The 19,678-nt window shown below is 45.6% G+C and overlaps 1 protein-coding gene across 2 annotated transcripts; it reads right to left on the bottom strand.

Moving 5' to 3' along the window:
* Positions 1-1,387: 1,387 nt before the first annotated feature.
* On the bottom strand, positions 1,388-7,950 carry S1PR1 (sphingosine-1-phosphate receptor 1). 2 transcript variants are annotated; one of them, XM_029618435.1, is made up of 3 exons: positions 7,772-7,950; positions 6,911-7,136; positions 1,388-5,694 (listed from the first exon to the last, which is right to left on the bottom strand). In XM_029618435.1, exon 3 carries the CDS (start codon positions 5,514-5,516, stop codon positions 4,380-4,382), a length of 1,137 nt encoding a protein of 378 aa, XP_029474295.1. In that variant the 5' UTR covers positions 5,517-5,694; positions 6,911-7,136; positions 7,772-7,950; the 3' UTR covers positions 1,388-4,379. The 2 variants fall into 2 exon arrangements, with proteins under 2 accessions (XP_029474295.1, XP_029474296.1); XM_029618436.1 differs by lacking the exon at positions 6,911-7,136.
* Positions 7,951-19,678: the final 11,728 nt, after the last annotated feature.

Raw genomic sequence — 19,678 nt, 5'->3', positions numbered from 1 at the left:
CCACGGTATAACATAGGACTATGTCAGGGAATCGCTGACTGCTATTGCAGTTTAAAATATTCAACTTCTTTTGCATGATTTTTTTTCCCTGATGATAAAGATTTGCAATCCACCTTTTTCTATAATTGACATCGTTGTGCATCACTTAACTTTCCCCTTCTTTTGCATTCTTACAAAATGTCATGCTGAGTCAGATAAAGGTCCATCGACCCCAAATAGCTATGCACCTCAGACTCCTTTCTGGCCTCAAGTGTCAACGGTTTGGGCATTACCTGGATGGAGAGAGTGATTGGTCCCCTTTTGGTAGCACGCTGCTACCAACAAAACATCCTTTACACGGGGATGTCACTTACCAGTCCACACTCAGAGTCCAGTTGCTTGCCTGGAGAAATGAACTTGCATGCATGGCAGATATTCTTTTGCTTGTCTTCCCCGCCTCTCCAATTCTGCTCAGTGCCATAGTTAAGTGGTAAGGAAGTGAGTAGCTATTAAATCATCCTTTCCTTATGGGCAGATACAGGGAAGCAGCATTCCTAGCTGTTTCCCCTCTTTTGTCTTTGAGGTGCTTTTGGAATTTCCTTCAGGAAATTTAAGGTTATGACCTCAGGCTTTCCTCATCTTGCAGACTCTGTTTTCCCACAGTAACAAGCTACAAAGGAATGCAAACCTCACAGAGGTAAGCCTGAGCTCTTATGTCACGTGCGTTCTCGCAGGTCGCAGAGTCCTGGAACCCACTTACCTTCACTGAATATCCATCATCAAAGAGGAGTTTGGTAGGGTAGAGGGACAAGAGGAGGCGAGTCAGGCAGAAGTCGTCGGATTTGCCAGCTAGCTTACACCAGGAGGCTTTTCTTTGAGCTCTCAGTTACAGATCCCTTAGTTGAAAGCCATGATTGAAGCAAAAAAAAGATCTTTAGTAGTGTGGGTGCTACAGCAAGGATGGAACCCCGATAATAATTACAAAAATACTCTGGAAGCAGCCACTTAAAAAATAAAAAGTTCAACCATTCTACATCCTGACCTTGGCGATAAAATAGACAAACCTACAGCACTTTTACTGTGTATTTCTTTTTCTAAAGGTAAGGCATATAAACCCAGATCAACTTAAAGCTGTGAAAAAAAAATGTATTATAGGTCACAAGAAATTTGAAAGGTCACTGGTTGTGGAGTTTTCAAGACAGAAGAAATGGTATCCAGTTATTTATTTCCTGCCACACTGAGTTTGTTTCCTGAATGACATAATGTTCCCACGCCCTACCCTGGCAATCCACAGTCATGCAATTTCCAAGCAAATATGGCTGGTGAATTGTGTTCACCACTTTAGGGGAAATTTATGCATGCAAGCAGCCTTTGAGGAAATGCAAACACATTCACAACTGCGCATATGTATAAACAAAATCAGTTTATTAAGGTTTAGAAACTTAATAAAGCTATGTGCAAATTCAACATAAAAAAGTCAGAAATGTTTTAAATACTACTTTTAGAAAAGAAAATCTCTCAGTTTAATTGCACTCAAAATAATACTAGAAAGGCAGCAACACATATACAGAACAACAATTCTGTGCTTAAGTTTTCAGCTGCTTTTGCTGACTACATTAATCCCATATGTATTATCACATGTGCTGCGTGCATGAATACTGGTGCAGCTTCTCAACTTGCAAGCACTGCTCAGCATTCATTCCAGTTACCACAGGTTGGAAAGACAGTAACAACACTGACTCGTAACAAATACATTCAAAGAACACAACATCTTTTTTTTTTCCAACAAGAAAAGATAAAACACAAAAGTTTTTGATGAAATGGAGAACATCCTGAAACATCTTGAATATCAAGTTAAGTGCCATAAACTTCATTTTGCAGTTTGTTAGAAGTGCATTTAAGTCACTGCTATTGGATATCCTTTCACACACAACCACAAAATTCAGTTTTTTTGTTGGTTTTTTTTTTTTGTTTTTTTTAACTTGAATGTCATCACATTCAACTCAGACTTCCCAGCTTTGACTTCCCACAAGAGAATGGAAAGACATTGGTCTCACATGGTTCACAGTCATTATTTGTGAGGAAATAACCTTAACTTCTAACAAGATCCAAAAAGGGCAATATCAGGGCAAGAAGATACAGTTATATCAATACACAATTCTACCTTTTGCATACTGCTCAGGAAATCAAGAGTTCCCAGGGCAAGGCATACTCCTCGCCTTGTTTTAATTAGAAATGGGCAAAGAGGTCATGATTCATGATCATGATCTAAATCCTGTCCTATTACATAGAAACATATACATAATGGTAGAAAATAAACCCCATAGGGCCCATCCACATCTCTTGCTCAGCTTTAAAGTCCCTTCCTCTCCTTCAGAGTTCTTCTGAGCTTGTCTCATGTTTTCTTGATACCTGTCCATGCATCCACCAGCCTATTTGTAAGGAAATACTTCCTAAGATCATTCTCAGAGTAATCAACCTTGTTCCACAGCCTCCTTTCTACTGAACCTGCCTCTGTACCTCAGAGGTATTTCAATGTCTTTATCATATCTCCCCCTCTCTGGCCTTTCCTCTAGGGTATACGTCTTTACTCTTTTCCCCACATACTTTAGAATGAAGACTAGGGACCATTTTAGTAGCTACTTGCTGGCCCATCTGGTTTATATCCTTTTGAATGAACAGTCTCCACAATTGTACACAGTATTCCAAAACGAGGTTTCACCAGGGACTTAGAGGCAATGCCTCCTGCTGATCATTCTTCTCCCTGTGCACCCAAGCTTTTTCCCATTGCCTTTACTACAAGTTTGGCTACCTTAAGATCTTCAGATTAAGCTCACCCCCAGGTCCTGCTTTTGTTTTGTACACAGAAGAACTCTGAAACAAAATATTACTGAGCAGGTGGATTTTTCTTGATCACGATGCCAGATCCCAAAAAAGCACAATCCTGCAAAATTGCAAATATGAGAGCAAAGCCCTGGATGGTAGCAGAAAAGTTGTTGTTATTCTTGTGAGCTTGCCAGATCACCATTTAGCTCCCTGGATCATAAGCAAGCAAACCCCTACAGTGAAGGAGGTTCTAGAGCTGGTGTCCCAATCCTGCTTTAACTTATGTTTTTGCCTGCCTGTAGTTTGTTTCCTACTGGTTCTTTGAGTTTCCAGCTCAGCTGGAATTGGACTTTGAGGCTACAGCACATAAGCCTTCAGTCACAACTACCCTGCATTTTTGGCCTGGGAGCAGCCCCCAGTTCCCTCCAGACCTTAAAACACAGTACGCCTGCCTCTTAAATCCGGCCACTAGATGTCTCCCTCGTGTAATAGAAAGGGACAGCAGAGCCTGTGAATGCCGAGTGTCTCCACACTATACCCAGCCAAAAGGAGAAGCAGGGGCCCGGTCTGAGAACAGAACTCAGATCCCCCACCCAGCAGCATGCTGCCCTGCTATTGGGGCAAGACTCCCTCCCCCCCCCCCCCCCGTTGTCTATCTCTACTTTCCGTGAAATCGTTTGCTGTTGGGACATAACTTTTGAAATTCGAGGTTGCAATTATGTCAGCAAGAGAGTCACATTTTACATCAAATATATCAGTATCTGATTAGTTTACACGTTCCTTCTGATGTCCTTTGTAACATCATAGTCAACATCAACAAATCTGAGTGTGTGGGTTTGTACAGAGTGGAGTTAAGTTGTGGCTTTCTCATGATGCAGGGCGATTATTGCTATTTGCCAGGGACACTTGTGAAATAGTGAACAGTACACAAAGGATACAGTATTATTTTAAAGGAACAATTACTTCACTTAAGCCACAAAATCTAAAATAAATTATCCTGCTAGAGAAAAACCTTTGTACTAAGCCAACTCAATCCTGATCTGCTCCATGGTAAGTGCCTTTATCACAAGTGATCTAGAACATATTGTGCAGAAGATCCCTTCTGCTTGCCATGTATGCTATAGAAGTATCTCTTTCCCCCAAGATGTCTTGACCATGAAAACCTTTGTGCTGGGAGGGATGAGGGTGTCAGTTAATGCTTGTGCTACAACTAAATAAAAATAAACTTCCACATTCTTCCCACAAAGAAAAAAAAAATACCCAGATACGCACATTTTCACCAACCTATCCATCTGCAACATCATACAGTCAACCCAGGACATGAAAGTTCCTGAAACCTTGTAGCCACAAGTTCAACACCTTTCAAAAAGGAATTTGTTTTCAATCAAGAACTACCCATTCTCCTGTTCCTGGAAGTTTGCCCTTGCAGGTGCTTTGCTTAACTCTTCAAGACTAAGCTACCTTTTCTGATTCAGGTCATTGCAGCACTGTTGAAGTGTGTGGGAGGCTGGCTCAACCTCTGAATACTGCAAGACTGCAAAACAGCTGGAAAATACAAATTGCCCCCATGCTGGTTAGGAGGATGAGGTTAGATTTCCTGAAGACATAATGGTTTCAGGGTATTCCCCCTCATCCTTGTGCGGGTGAGAAGAGTTATCTGATCTACTTCTGCTGAATTCCTTTCCTACAAATGGTCTCTTAATGGTAGTCCCAGAATCCGTGGAGGACCATTTACAGCAAGATACCATCTTGATAAAAGCTCTCCGCATTTCCTTGTTGGTCAGTGTGTAGATGATAGGGTTTGTTGCAGAATTGAGCACAGCCAGTGCCAAAAAGTATTCCGCCTTAAAGAGAATGGGGCAGGTCTGCACTCGGCAGCTAACATCCAACAGAAGCAGGATGAAGAGGGGCGACCAGCAGGCAATAAACACACTAAGGACAATGATCACAGTCTTTAGCAAGGCCAGTGATTTCTCCGAATTGCCACTCGATTTTGTGGAGGTCTGCCTGAAAGTCATTCTGCGGCTCCTCGTCCTGACCAAAGTGTAGATTCTGGCATAGAGGATAACAATGGCCATCAAGAGAAAGGTGAAGACAGTGGTGCAGACCAGCAGATAATGCTTGTGGTAGAGCGGGAGCACGGTAGAGCAATACTTGAGTTTGTTGATGCAGTTCCAGCCCATGATGGGAAGGCCTCCCAGTGTGAGGGAGACCACCCAGCAGCCGCCAATCAGGAGGGAGGACCTGCAGCAGTTGCTCCCATTGTGCAGCTTCATTTTCAGCATAGTGATGAAGCGCTCAATGGCGATGGCCAGCAGGCTGAAAACCGAAGCAGACAGTGCCACGAACATGCTTCCCTCCCTCACCAGCCACTGGGCAGGGGTTAGAGTGTACGTTTTTTCCCCGGATAGCAGGAGATTGGCAGTGTACACTGCCCCAGCCAGCAGGTCAGAGAAAGCCAAATTCCCAATAAAGTAGTACATGGGGCGATGGAACTTCTTGGTCCTCCAGATGGTGAGCAGAACCAGAATGTTCTCCACAATAATCAAGCAGCAGATGACAATGAACACCACGGATGTCAGTTTCATTCCAGTGTCCGCCCTGGAGTTGCGCTTGAGTTTCCCCGTGTAATTGTAATGAGTCACAATGATCGAGTAGTTGGCATAATCGCTGATGAGGCGTGGGACGAGTGGCAGGCTAGGGACAGCCATGAGGGCGAAGGGTTCTCAGGGCTGGTGGTAGAGGGCACCCGTGAGTCAGCTTGCAGCTCGAGATGACTGCCTGCTCGCTCTCTCTCTCTCTCTCTGTCACTTTCCGAGGTACAGAAATACAGAGCCCTTCAACTAGACCCCCCGCTTCACAGACCTGAAAGTTTCACAAGCTTGAGTCCTGAAACAAAGAAGGGAGAAAAGGTCAGCACAAAAGCTGAAAATCCACACTTTCCATTTTGATTTAAATTGTTGTGTCCGGGTATAAAAATGCACATTAAAGCTACAACTATAATTAAAAAAAACAAAACCTTAATCACCATAAAATAACGGGACTGGACAAACTATGTAAATTATATTATTATTATTATTAAATTTGATTTATATTCTGCTTTTTCAAACCTCCTTTGTCCAATATATAGACTGTAAGGGGCTGCTGGCACCTACTGTGCATGGATCACTCACTTGTATCCCTCTCACAGATTCAAAGAGATCCTGCAGTCGGAAAAGACTCCTGGCCAATCATTGTTCTGTTTGATTGCAGCGGACAAAGCCTTTCCCAGTTAAACTCTTAGTTAAATGTGTGAAACATACACATAATCTCTTCTCTATTTACAGTGCATGTTGTGATTTTCTGAAACACTACTTCTCTTTGTGGCAAAAATTCACATTAATGCCACCCTGCACAGGGTGAAGCTTCGATCAGTGCTTAGTGAGGCGTCTCGTGTGAGCTTGGGTACAAATCTAGAGCTGTAGAGAGGAAAGCTGCATTTTATTACTACTCTGGAGCAAGCAACCTTTGCGCAAACTATTGCAAAGTCAGAAACAGCTTTAGCTGCAATAAACACCTGAATTACCAGCAATTCATTTAAAAGGCAAAAATATGAAGGGAACGGACAGACTGAGGATTTTATGCTCATGTTTTCCCATCAGGGATAAGCAAACTTGCAAGCAAAATACCACATGAGAAGAAAGTGAGAAACGCTTGAATACATTAGAAACTTCCCTCTTAATCAGTGTCAGAGTTGCAGCGCACATGCACTAACAGGCAGTTATGCAAGAGCCGGTATATCAAATGCAGTCCGGCTAAACACCACCTCCGCGCCGAAGGCTTGCCTTCTTATGACACTCAACCAAATGTTTAAGCCAGATCCAAAAAATTTCGATTCATAAGTAACGAAAGAGTTGAAAACAAAATTAAAAAAAAAAAAAAATCAATTGAAGACAACACTAGCAAAGATACTGCAAACACTAGGTCCAGCAGAACAAACTTGCAACAGTGCAAAACTAAATGTATTATATTCGATGCAACTAGTTTGCAACTTTTTGAAGCCTCCAAACTCTTCCCTGTCTTCTGCATGCGAGCCAGGACTGCAGCAAGGCTGCCCGAGCCCTACCTTGACGGGAAAGGCAGCAGCCAGGTCCGTGCTCTCCTCCTCTCCAGAATGATCAGAGCTTTGCATTTGCTCGGGGGGTTGTAGCTGGCATCACTGCACGTTTCCTTTAGCCAGTGGCCTCCACCCTTTGGGTTTCCTATTGTGTGCTTTAACTCTTTACCGACCACTGGCTTCCTCTGCAGTTGTTGCCTCAGGGCTTTTTCGTCTTTTTAGTAATCCAGAGCATCTGTCTCACATGAAAAAAGATATGAAACCTAGATAGTTTGTTTCTAACGGCACCACTTAAACCCTGGACATTGCATTTCTATTATTCTTGGCGTTATGAGGAGGGATAGATTTTTGTTTTCAATTTTTTTTTTATTAAGTTTATCTGCCGTCATCTGGAGAAAAGTTAATTTTCTTACAACGCAGTGACTTGAATACTGGCATTCCCCCATAGAGAACAAAAAAAACCAGAGCACGTGCTTCAAAGTGCAGGGTACAATTTGGGTCTGGGAGCCCTCATGCTTGCTGTATGTTGGCAAGATCCCCTCCCCCCCATTGGGCGCTTTGTGCATGAAAGCCGTAGCCTCTTTCTCCCCGCCAACTATGAGAAGGGGCTCCCCCCACCTACCAGCAAACTTAGGACACAAGAGCTGGATGAGGAAGGATAATCAAGCCTTTCAGAATGCAATAAAAAAAAAAATGCAGTCCTTTCAACCTTTCAATCAATAAAAGAGCCAGGAAGGGCGTGCACCCGCAGAAGGTGCTTGGTGCAGAGCTGTCGCCTCCTGCAAGGATTCGGTTAAGTGGAAAGCATTTCCGCAGGTCTCGCTCTGCTCTGCTCCGTCCTTCCACGCCGCGCGTTGCTTTTTCGCTTACCTTCATGTTACATCAGCTCTGCTCTCACCACACTGAATTCAAGGCAAACTGTGCTTCTCTCTCCAGACACAGAAGAACTATTGGGCAAGCTTCCCACCCAGAGCCCAGGTTTTGTGTACAGCAGCTTTCCCATCGGTGACAAATTGGCCCGTCCTTGGCAGAACAGACAAGGCACCGATGCGCAGAAAGAGTCTAATGGGAAAGTCTTGCACTGCCAAAAGGGGGGGGGGGGGGGATCTAAACTGCCTTCACTTTCGGCAGCAGGTGCTGCCGCCTGCCCAGAGCAGCTCTAGCGCCAGAGGCCTTTCCTCCGCATGCCCCCCGCCTCCGGCAGGCTGGGGGGGGGGGGGGATCTTCCTGCCTGTGGCGAGCCCCCGACCCGGCTGCTTCCCAGCACAGAGCGGGCTCCCGGTCCTTGGAGCAGCCCGAGCCGGCTGGGAGTTTCTGCTCTGCTGCTTGAGCTTTCCTGCTGGCCTCACACGCTCTCAGCAACAACAACAATAATAATGAAGGCCTGCTTGCTACAGGGATTTAGACTAGTAGGGGTAAATAAAAGTTGCTCAAGGAAAGAAGAGATTGCTTTTAGCGTTCCTTGGCTGCATCAGCTAGCAAACTCTTTAAAAAAAATATACACAACTTTTTATGCCGCTGCTGCAGTGGCCACATAGATAACCCCACCCCAGCCCCTTCCTCACATACATATTTCTTCAGATCTACAGCCAAAAAAAAACCCGGAGAAAAGGCTTGATTCTCCACCGTGCCCTGTGCCATGACAAACCGCCAAGCACTGACCCCTCTGGTTTGGGGGGAGCCCCCTCAAATAAAATGGAAGACCACATCAGCGCGGGGGGGGGGGGGCCCAATGGCAAGGGTAACAAAGCCCTCTACAGGCCAGGGGTGGGGGTCTAAAATGGAAGCCCTTGGAGCAGAGACTCCCCAGCCTATTGCCAGAAGGGTACAAGGACCCCCCACCCCCACCACACACACACGTGCGGCAGCCGAAATCAGGTGACCAAAAAAAAGATTCCAAAGATGGTCCCAGGCCATGTGACAGCGGAACAAGTAAGAAGGATGGCCTAGAGGAGCTGCCGGCTGACTTCGGAAAGAGGTAGCACGAGGCTCTGCCAGCTTCACCTCTCTGCCCAGTGATGACGGATCCTGAGCCAGCTCCCCTTCAGTCTCGTCGCCATCGGACCCTGCATGAACAGAGCGGTGGGGCCCAGACTGTCTCTGAGCGCTCCTCTTCTAATAATGATGGCAATCGTTCTCTCTCACGGCTCATGGAGGCAGCATTTAAGGTCCTAAAAAAAGGAAAAAATTGCAGGTGGTGACAAACCAGACAAAGGCATCAAGTCAGAAGGGGAAGAGTACTGGTCCTTGGCTTCCAGTGGGGAGGGCAAGCGACAGGGACCCACTTCCAAAAACGCATCGATTCATTGATCCCATGTGCATGGTGACAACTTTGGGAGGTGGTATCCCGCCATCCCCGCAGGATAAAAAAAAGCAAATCTGGCAAAAGGAATATATTTATATTTATTTAAAAATCTTGTATTTCACTTATTCCAACAAAACGTGATCAAAGTGAATTCCATAGGTGTACATGCATAAAGACACTATGAGCCCAATATTCAAACCTAGACATTTGGATAAGTTAGCCAGATAAGACTTATCCAGCTAAGTGGTAATCGCTGAATGCAGCCAGATTTTTTGTCCCTACTTATCCGGCTAAGCAGTGCTGATCAGCCTTCCCATAAATAATCCATTAAAAGCTTCTTTAAAAACCATTTTGACATTTTTCCTAAAAGCTTTTAAATCCCTTTCTTCTATTAGGAGACTGTTCTAAAGGGAAGGCACGGAGAAGGAAAACGTCCCATCCAGTTGGCTGAAGTGTGTAATCCCTCATAGCTGGCACCACAAATAAATGTGTTCCAGTAGGAGATCATTGCAGTTTTCAAACCAAGGGGCATTCTTGATCTGTATACAATATACTCTCCTTACTACAATCAGAGCAAAATGATCAACCTGGCACATCTAAAGTAAAGGATCAAGACAATGATGAAAACAACAACAAAAAAAAGCCAAAAATATTTAGAAATATCCAAAATTGGATGGCAGCCTTTCACATGCTTCATAGTGTCATTGAGTCCATACCTCATTAAGTATCAGGACACAGTGAGGAAAGTTCAGCGTCACTAAGGAGGCTGGGCTGGTTGGATTATATCACATTCAGAAAACACATTGTGGAGAATAAAACAATTTCCAGGGACCACGTGGATATTGCCTTGTTGCTTGATCAAATGACACCAATGAGACCTTTGCGCTACTCATCTGCCGACACTCCCTCAGGTAGAGGAAATCACAGACTTTCCAAATCCGCATCTGGGAGGCTCATTTGCAGGCTCTACAATGCAGACCACAGTACCTGGGGGACAAAGTGCAGGTTAGAGCATGCCTGATCAGGCTGCAATGCCCATCACTCACTTGCCAAATGCACAAAGCAGGCAGGTGAAATCAGGCACCTACCCTCACTCCATACTACATCAGGTAATGGCCTTGGCTCCCATGCCAATTAAACCATGATTTCATGGTTGCGACTTTATGATGGCAGATCAAATGCCAAAGTTATTTATGCTGGTTTTACTGAGGGTTTCCTTATCTCATACCATAGCCCCAAAGTTTCCATGTCAGCTAAAAATGCAAGGTCCGTTGCGGAACAAAGGGAGGATGTCACTAAAAATGTAAACATGGAGTTATGCTTAGATCATGTCGTTGGACCTTTCAGGGAGAAGCCTGATGATTCTGTGCCCCCCCCCCCCCCCCCCAAGGAATAGTCCCCAGGTGAGTTCTGACTCATCCACAATTTGGGTGCCTCAGTCAATGATTTCATATCCCCCTGACCTGTGTTCAGTGTAATACGCATCCTTTGACCAATGCAGTCAATCTAGACATACATCTGGCCCAGATCCAATGTTGGCCACAGTTGCCATTGAATCTGCATTCAGGCTACTTCTAGTACATACTTTCTCCTTTTGGCTGCTTGGTTTTGCCTATGATGGAAAATACAACTATGACAAATGTGTGCCCATGGGTTGCCGTATATCATGCACATACTTTGAGAAATGAAGTTTGTTTGTACACTGGGTTACCGAACAGCTCATGGGCATCGCTAATATTGTACATTACTTGGCTGACTTCCTCTATGGGGCTCCAAATGTCTGGGAATGTGGGGCTCTCCTAAGTGATTTTCAGGAGTTTGGGATCCCCCTGGTAAGAGAAAAGATTCACGGACCTGCCCCAAAAGTGGTATTTCTGGGAATAGTGACTGAGGCACCTAATGAAGTATCCAGGCTTACATAAGAACATGCCATACTGGGTCAGACTAAGGGTCCATCAAGCCCAGCATCCTGTTTCCAACAGAGACCAATCCAGGCCATAAGAACCTGGGAAGTACCCAAAAACTAAGTCTATCCCATGTTACCATTGCTTTCCAGATCATTTATAAATATATTGAAAAGTAAGGGTCCCAATACAGATCCCTGAGGCACTCCACTGTCCACTCCCTTCCACTGAGAAAATTGTCCATTTAATCCTACTCTCTGTTTCCTGTCTTTTAGCCAGTTTGCAATCCACGAAAGGACATCGCCACCTATCCCATGACTTTTTACTTTTCCTAGAAGCCTCTCATGAGGAACTTTGTCAAACGCCTTCTGAAAATCCAAGTACACTACATCTACAGGTTCACCTTTATCCACGTGTTTATTAACTCCTTCAAAAAAGTGAAGCAGATTTGTGAGGCAAGACCTGCCCTGGGTAAAGCCATGCTGACTTTGTTCCACTGACAAGGTGCATAAGCTTTGAAAAAGCAGCTCCTGTTGCAGAGGAAGGCTACCCTCCAGCAGATGCAACTCCTGCTGGGCCATCTAAATTTTGCTTGCAGGCTCATACCCATGGGGAGGATTTTCCTCAGGTGCTTGATAATGTTCTCAGCAGGCATACACAAGAAGCACCATTTTATGACTTTCCAGATCTATAAAAGAAGCCCTTTCCATTTGGGATACCTTCTTCACATCCTTTAATGAGAGAGCCATGTGGCAGGATGATCACCTGTTAAACAGTGAACTCGAATTATTCATGGATGCCTCCAGGGGCATGGATTTGGTGCATATTTCAAGGATGCTTAGTGCACAGAGGCTTGGCCTCCTAGTAGCACAATATCAGGATCATGAAGGACATCACACTCTTGGAACTGTTCTCCATTGTTATAACATTGCAGTTAGAGGGAGCGTATTTAGCAAACGTGATTTTCAGATCAGACAATAAGGCCATTGTAAATCTTATAAACAAACTGTACATCATGGGGTGGTGGATCTGTTAAGGGAGTTGGTTTTGTTCTGTCTATGACACATCAGGTTTAGAGCATCCCACATTCCTGGGTTAGATAATAAAATTGCTAACTCTCTCACTTTAAGAGTCTATTTTCAAGTATCTTGCTCCGAAAGCAGATAAGAGAGGCACCTTGGTACCTGAGAACATCTGGAGACTTGTCATCGGGAAGCATGGGATTTGAGCATGCAGTCACTCTCCATGAGCACCTTCAGGATGTACTAGCGAGTGCTATCTTGGAAAATTTCCTGGAACAGCAAGACTCATCCCTCAATGGCCACTAACCCTGCAGAACTTTATACAATTCATACTGGAATGAAAAGCATCAGGGATATCCCTTCGCACCTTCAAATCACAAATTTCAGGGATATTGTTTTCTTTGCTAAGATCTTCAGGTGTCAAGACCCTGCCCAAATCTTTGCTATTAAAGATTCTCATTAAAACATAGGAAAAGGCCCATCCTGCAGAAAGCTTATAACACATAAGTGAATGCTTACCGCCCTACCCGCTACATATTTCCATCATTATGAGGTTATGCTGTTCACATGCTTTACCCTCACCTTCGAGCCTTTAGAATTAGTGAGCTGGTCCCCCCAGGTACAGATGTTCGAGTCATATCTGGCCTGATAGCACGAGATGTGGTGGTGTCCCGACGGATGCTCCACATCACAATGCGCAGATCCAAAACTGACCAATAGGGAAAAGGAACACTTAAAACAAAGAGAGGAGTCAGAGGTTTGAGCTCTTGCCCACTCCAAAGCCTCACAGGTTCCAGGCTGCTCGACTGGTTTCTGCCCTTTGGCTCCTAGTACATGCAGATGGAGCTCTGCTAATCAACTTCCAATTCTGCAGGGTTTTGAAAATTACCTTGGCCTGGCCTTGCCTGGACCCTAGCCAATTCAGAACACACACTTTTTGGATAGGCATAGCCACCTCGGCTTCGATTTTGGAAATGTCACAGAAGGCCATTATGACACTAGGTAAATGGAGAAATTACTTACTTGATAATTTTGTTTTCCTAAGTGTAGACAGATGGACTCAGGACCAATGGGTTTTATGCTCCAGCAGATGGAGACAGAGCAAGCTGATGTCACAGTATATATATTCCTGCAGTGACCCCAGTCTGCCAGTATTCTCTTCAAATGCAACTGTGGACAGACTAACAAAAAAATGATTAAAAACAGGCAACCATAACTGTACTCAACCAACAAGAACACTGAAATCAAATAAGAACTTAGGTACCCCAATCTAGGGATTGGATGAATTTACCAGTAATCCCTGGGAACCCAGAGCCCCACATGAGGACTATTGACACACTCATGTGGCAGCCGAGGGTGGGAAGCTGAGTCCATCTGTCCACACTAAGAAAAATGAAATTATCAGGTAAGTAATTTCTCCACTTCCTAGCATGTAGACAGATGGACTCAGGACCAATGGGATGTACCAAAGCTACTCCCAAATAGGGTGGGAGGCTGCCCATGGTCCAGTCCACATGGTCCATACAAAGGCTGCATCTTCCCAAGCCTGCACATCCAGATGATAAAACCTGGAAAACATCTGTAAGGACCACATCGCAGCTTGGCAAATGTCAGTGGAATACAACATTCTAGCCTCTGCCCATGACACTGCCTGAGCCCTAGTGAAATGAGCCTTAACCTGAGTAGGCAACAGCTTTTCAGCATCCACATATGCAGCCACGACTACCTCATTAATCCAGCAAGCTATGGTAGCCCACAAAGCTGGAGGGCCCTGACTACTCCCACTATGGAGGACAAACAGGTGATCAGTCTTCCGGAAAGGCTCAGAAATCTCCAGATACCACACGACAAGTCTCTTGACATCCAAGGAATGCAGGAGGCAATACTCCTCCACATGCTTGACTTATCCAGGGATGGCAAGGAGACAGACTGAATCAAATGAAAGTCTGACACTACTTTGGGCAAGAAAGAACCTGAAGGAATGGCTCCCAGCAAGGCAAGGCCAGCAGCTCAGAAATTCGATGCGCAGAACATATAACAATCAGGAACACAGTCTTCAAGGTCAACAACCGCAAGGAAAGACTATGCAGTGGTCGGAACGTAGGGCCCACCAAGAAATCCAGCACCAAGTTAAGACTCCACAAGAGGCCTAAGATGCTTCACTCCCTTCAAAAAACAGACCACATCAGGATGGGACGATAAGGAATCACTGTTCAGGCAAGAGCTGCAACCTGCACCTTCAAGGAATTAAGGGCCAATCCTTTATTCAATCCATATTGCAAAAAAATCCAGAATGAACAGGATCTTAACGGAATGAGGAAGAACCCCATGCTCCTCACACCAGGCCTCAAATACTCTCCAAACCTGCACATAGGTTAAGGAAGTGGAGGACCGCCGAGCACGGAGTAAGGTGAAAATCACCATGGAAAAATACCCATGCTTTAATAGGCGAGCCCTCTCAAGGGCCAAACAATAGATAGAACCAAGTCAGATCCTCGGGAAGAACGACCCTGCTGTAACAGATCTCGGCGTGGTGGAAGCTGAAGAGGGGTCTCCACCAGGAATCTTCGCAAATCCGCATACCATGGATGCTTGGGCCAATCTGGCACAATCAGGAGTACTAGCCTCCTGTGACTCTTGATTTTGCGAATCATCCTGCACAGCAATGGCCACGGAGGAAAGGCACAAAGCAATCTGTTTTCCAGCCAGACCTGTACAAGAGCATCTATGCCCAGAGACCAAGGATCTCTCCTACGACTGTAGAATCAAGGAACTTTCGCACTCTGAGACATCCCCTGCTGGTCTAGGAATGGAAGGCCCCAGTAATCCACAATCAGCTGAAACACCTTGGCGGACACCCATTCTCCTGAATCCAGACTCTCTCTGCTGAAAAAGTCCGCTCTTACGTTGTCTTTTCCTGCAATATAAGAGACCAAAATTTTCTTTAGATGAACTTCCGCCCAGTCCATAGGTTGGTCTATTTCCTGCGACACTTGCTGACTCTTGCTTCCTCCCTGGCGATTGATGTAGGCCACTGTCATCGCTTGTCTGACATCACTGTCGGGATGCCCTAATTCTAATGCATCATTAGTATCCTTTGAAGATACCTCTCTCCGAACCATGCACTGCTGAGCGACTGTCAGCTTTCCCCTTTGTTCTAGTTTAAAAGCTGCTCTATCTCCTTTTTAAAGGTTAGCGGCAGCAGTCTGGTTCCACCCTGGTTAAGGTGGAGCCCATCCCTTCGGAAGAGACTCCCCCTTCCCCAAAAGGTTCCCCAGTTCCTAACAAAACTGAATCCCTCTTCCTTGCACCATCGTCTCATCCACGCATTGAGACTCCGGAGCTCTGCCTACCTCTGGTGACCTGCGCGTGGAACAGGGAGCATTTCAGAGAATGCTAACCTGGAGGTTCTGGATTTAAGCTTTCTACTTAAGAGCCTAAATTTGGCTTCCAGAACCTCCCTCCTACATTTTCCTATGTCGTTGGTGCCCACATGTACCACGACAGCCGGCTCCTCCCCAGCACTATCTAAAATCCTATCTAGGTGACGCATGAGGTCCATCTTCGCAGAAAGTAGGCATGTTACCAGGCGATCCTCACGCCCACCAGCCACCCAGCTATCTACATTCCTAATAATCGAATCACCAACTATGATGGCCAACCTAACCCTTCCCTCCTGGGCAGTACGCTTTGGGGAGATATCCTCAGTGCGAGAGCACAATGCATCACCTGGAGAGCAGGTCCTTGCTACAGGATCCTTTCCTGCTGTACCCGGTTGATGCCCTCCAATCATGAGACCTTCTTCCTCCAAGGCAGCACCAGGGCTGCCAGTCTGAAGTTGGGGCTTGGCTACTATGTCAAGGTCTCATCTATATACCTCTCTGTCTGCCTCAGCTCCTCCAGGTCTGCCACTCTAGCCTCCAGAGATCGGACTCGTTCTCTGAGAGCCAGGAGCTCTTTGCATCGCATGCACATGTACAACTTCTCACCGGTGGGTAAAAATCATACATGTGACACTCGATGCAAAAGACTGGGAAGCCCCCCACTTGCTGCTGGGCTTGGCTGGCAGACCTTTCTCTTGCTGCTGCTCGGGAAGGTCTGCCACCCGAGCCCACTCCTCTCTTGGGCTGTCTGGGACAAAAGGACTGAGACCTACCAAAAGGCCGAGTCCTCTGAAAGGCCGACCCTCTGTAGGGACAAAATCACCTGGAACCCCAGAGACAACCCCTCATAACAAAGGGGTGCTGTAACTGGACCCCCAGGACACAGCTGTGTGAGAGCATTAGTGTTTTCCCAAAGTGGATGCATTTGTATGTGCAGTCTCTAAGTGGATGACTATCCCCATGAAAGGAGGAGCAGCCTTGAAGGATGTGTATGATAGGAGGATTGAGGCTATCCTTAAGCAAGCCTTTGAGGCAGTGGTGATGACTTTACAGATCGCTTTCTGTTGTTCCATAGTGGGGCGATCTTGTGCTGCTTCTCTCTCAGGAGGTCGATGATTCTGGAGGGAATTCCAGAGCGGTTATGGAACCCGCTGCCACATTTTTAGCACATGCAGGCTGCGATTTGGTCTGTACCTAGACCAGATGAGTGGCTTTGGTGATAGCAACCAGGTGTCAACTCTGGTTGCGAAATTGTTCAGCTGACGCAGCCTCCAAAGCTAATCTTACAAAGATGCCCTTTAAAGGCTCGTTTCCTCGCCAGTTCTCCAACTCACTCCCAAAACAAGAGCGAGCCTTTATAGGGCATCTTTGTAAGATTAGCTCTGGAATTCGCTCCAGAATCATCAACCTCCTGAGAGAGAAGCAGCACTAGGGAGCAACAGGAAGTGATCTAAAGTCATCACCTCTGCCTGAAAGGCTTGCTTAAGAATAGCCTCAGTCCTCCTATCATGCAAATCTTTCAAGGCTGCTCCTCCCTTCACTGGGATAGTCGTCCATTTAGGGATGGCACATACCAATACATCTACTTTGGGAAAATGCAAACGCTCTCGCACAGCTGGGTCCAGGGGGTCCAGGCCTCCGACTCCCTTTAAAATTTGCCTCTAGGGCATCCCATTCAAGATCAATTCCTGAATGGCATCCATCACAGGGAAAAAACAAGAGGCTTTATGCAAGAAAACCAAAATGGGATTATTCTTCAGCTCTGGCATGGCATCCGTACCAGGAACACCCAGCTGCTTCAAAGTCTGGGAAATCAGGGCCAGCAGTTCATCTCTATGAAATAATCGCAACAATGTGCGATATAGTTCCAGACCTGGAGGGATTTCCCCATCTTCCAGGGAATCAGGATCTGCCTCATCATGAGTGCCATCCAGGTTCCTGCTGAGAATACCCACAGGGAGCCGAGGCGAGCCCCGTCACTTTAGCATAGGACTGGAAGAGGGAGGAGCCACCAGCTGAGGGTTGTGAATTAATGGAAAACTGTGCTTCTCTCTGTGGACTCCAAATAAAGAAATTGCCTTTTTCTGAAGAACTTGGTATCAGACCAGGTAACCTTCCCATCCAAAGCCCAGGCCTTGTAAACAGCTTTTCCATCGGTAACAAACTGTCCCATCCTTGCAGAACAACATCCTTTCTAAAGGGCACCAAGAGTTACCTTACAGTCAAAGCAGCAGATCCAGTACATGAAATGGCCAGCTGGCAAGTGTGCTGAATGACTGCAGTTAAATAATTCTCATTTTGCTGTTTTTGAGAACACAATGATGGATGCTATGTCATCTTTGTTACACTTTTTGATCCTCACCAATAAAGAGTTCTATATAAGGCACTGAAAGCCCCCTTCAGCGCCCCCTGCCTTGGGATAGAAGTGGAGGAGGTGTGGAAGCTGAGGTGAGCAGTCAGAGCACTTCCCCACCCTCCTCTCGCTTTGACTCAGAGGCTCCTTCTCACGGGGAGTCCCTGCCCTGCTTGCAGTTTGCAAATAACCGTCAAATCACAACGGCCAAAAAAAAAAAGAAACAGCGAGCAAAACCAGATCTCACCTGCCACGTCCCACTTGAGGAGTTTCATCCTCTTTGCCTCCCCTTTGCAGTATGTGTTGGCCTCCGTTTCCTAGTCCTTGCGTGCTGTGCTTGCTCCTCATCCCTCTCGCTACTTGATCCCCGTAGGATCAGCAAGCCAGGAGAGGATTTCTGCCATGAAACTGGTTTTTTCTCCAGCACCAAGAGTGCTGCCAAAATTCTGCTTTCACTTGGCACCTATAAATCCGCAATTTGAACATTTATCTGGCCAGTATCGATTTACAAAAACATCGCCACATAACTTTATATTCTTGTAACATTGAACAGATTAGATGTGCAACATGGATGGAAAGGCTCAAAGCAGGTCCCCCAGATTCAGGAAGATTTGAATTCAGAAATATGGACCGTGTTGAGGAAATACTAATTGGGGGTACATCGATTTCTTTTATTTGCAATCAAAAATGAAAAAAGTTAAATTGTGAGCTAGGGGACCTGTGATTATATTTGGACACAAGCAAGGGCAATATTTACAACCAAACGCCATGACATGTGGTGCTACATCTTTTAATTGTAAGAGCTTATGAGTAAAACGTGTTTCCAGAAATATCTAGCATTACAATTTAAAAACAAGAGGGGCCGATGCAATACAGTGGGCTCAGCCGAGCGCACTGTTTAATCCGCAGCTGGACGCGGGTTGTGTAGGCGCATCCACATCGCGTGGCGAAACTAATAGCACTCATCACATGCAAATGCATGTTGATGAGGCTATTGGTTACTCAACCGAAAAAAAAAGTGCATCCAATACACACATTTTTGCGCTCAGAAATTAACATCTGCCTAGAAGAAGCGTTAATTTCTGAGCACTCCTCCGACTTAATATCGAGCGATATTAAGTTGGAGGAATGAAAGATTAAAAAAAAAAAGTTTTTAAAAAGTGCCGGTAGTCAGGTTCGGGAAACAGATGCTCAGTTAACCAGCGTCCGTTTTCCGAACCCTGAGGCTATGCACTGGTTGGGAAAACAGACGCTGATAAATTCAGCATCCGCCTTCTTAACCAGCAGTCAGCCTCTCCCGGCTGTCAAGGAGATGCTAGGGGCACACAATCGACCCTAGCGCCTCCTTGACAGTGCGACCCCTAATTAGAATATAGCATGGCACCCCCAGGAGAGGAGCCTGGGGGCGCATTAGGAAAGTGGGCGCTCACTTTCTGCGCGTTTTAATTGCATCGGCCCCACAGAGAGAGGAGAGGAGGATTCTTTTGTAATTGATTGTTTAATATACCCTCTCAGCTGGACTGTACAATTTGACAGATTAATGTGACATAACTTATTATGGGATTGTGGAGAATTGTTAACTTTTGTCAAAACTGAAATTAGGGAACGTAAGATTCACAGTGCATTCTAATTACAGTACATTCATAACCTAAGAACGTTACAGAACAAATCGCTGGCGCTACCTTTTTTTTTTGCAACTGATTCATAATTCAGAAAATTGCTAGCCTCAGGGGACGAGTCTCTGAATGGATGCTGCATGCACGAGGACGAGCTCACACAACAGGACTCACAGTTAGAGGATCTGGTTTTT

The sequence above is a fragment of the Rhinatrema bivittatum genome, chromosome 10, assembly GCF_901001135.1.
Source record: "Rhinatrema bivittatum chromosome 10, aRhiBiv1.1, whole genome shotgun sequence".
NCBI lineage: Eukaryota > Metazoa > Chordata > Amphibia > Gymnophiona > Rhinatrematidae > Rhinatrema > Rhinatrema bivittatum.
This window is presented reverse-complemented; position numbering and strand designations above follow the sequence as displayed.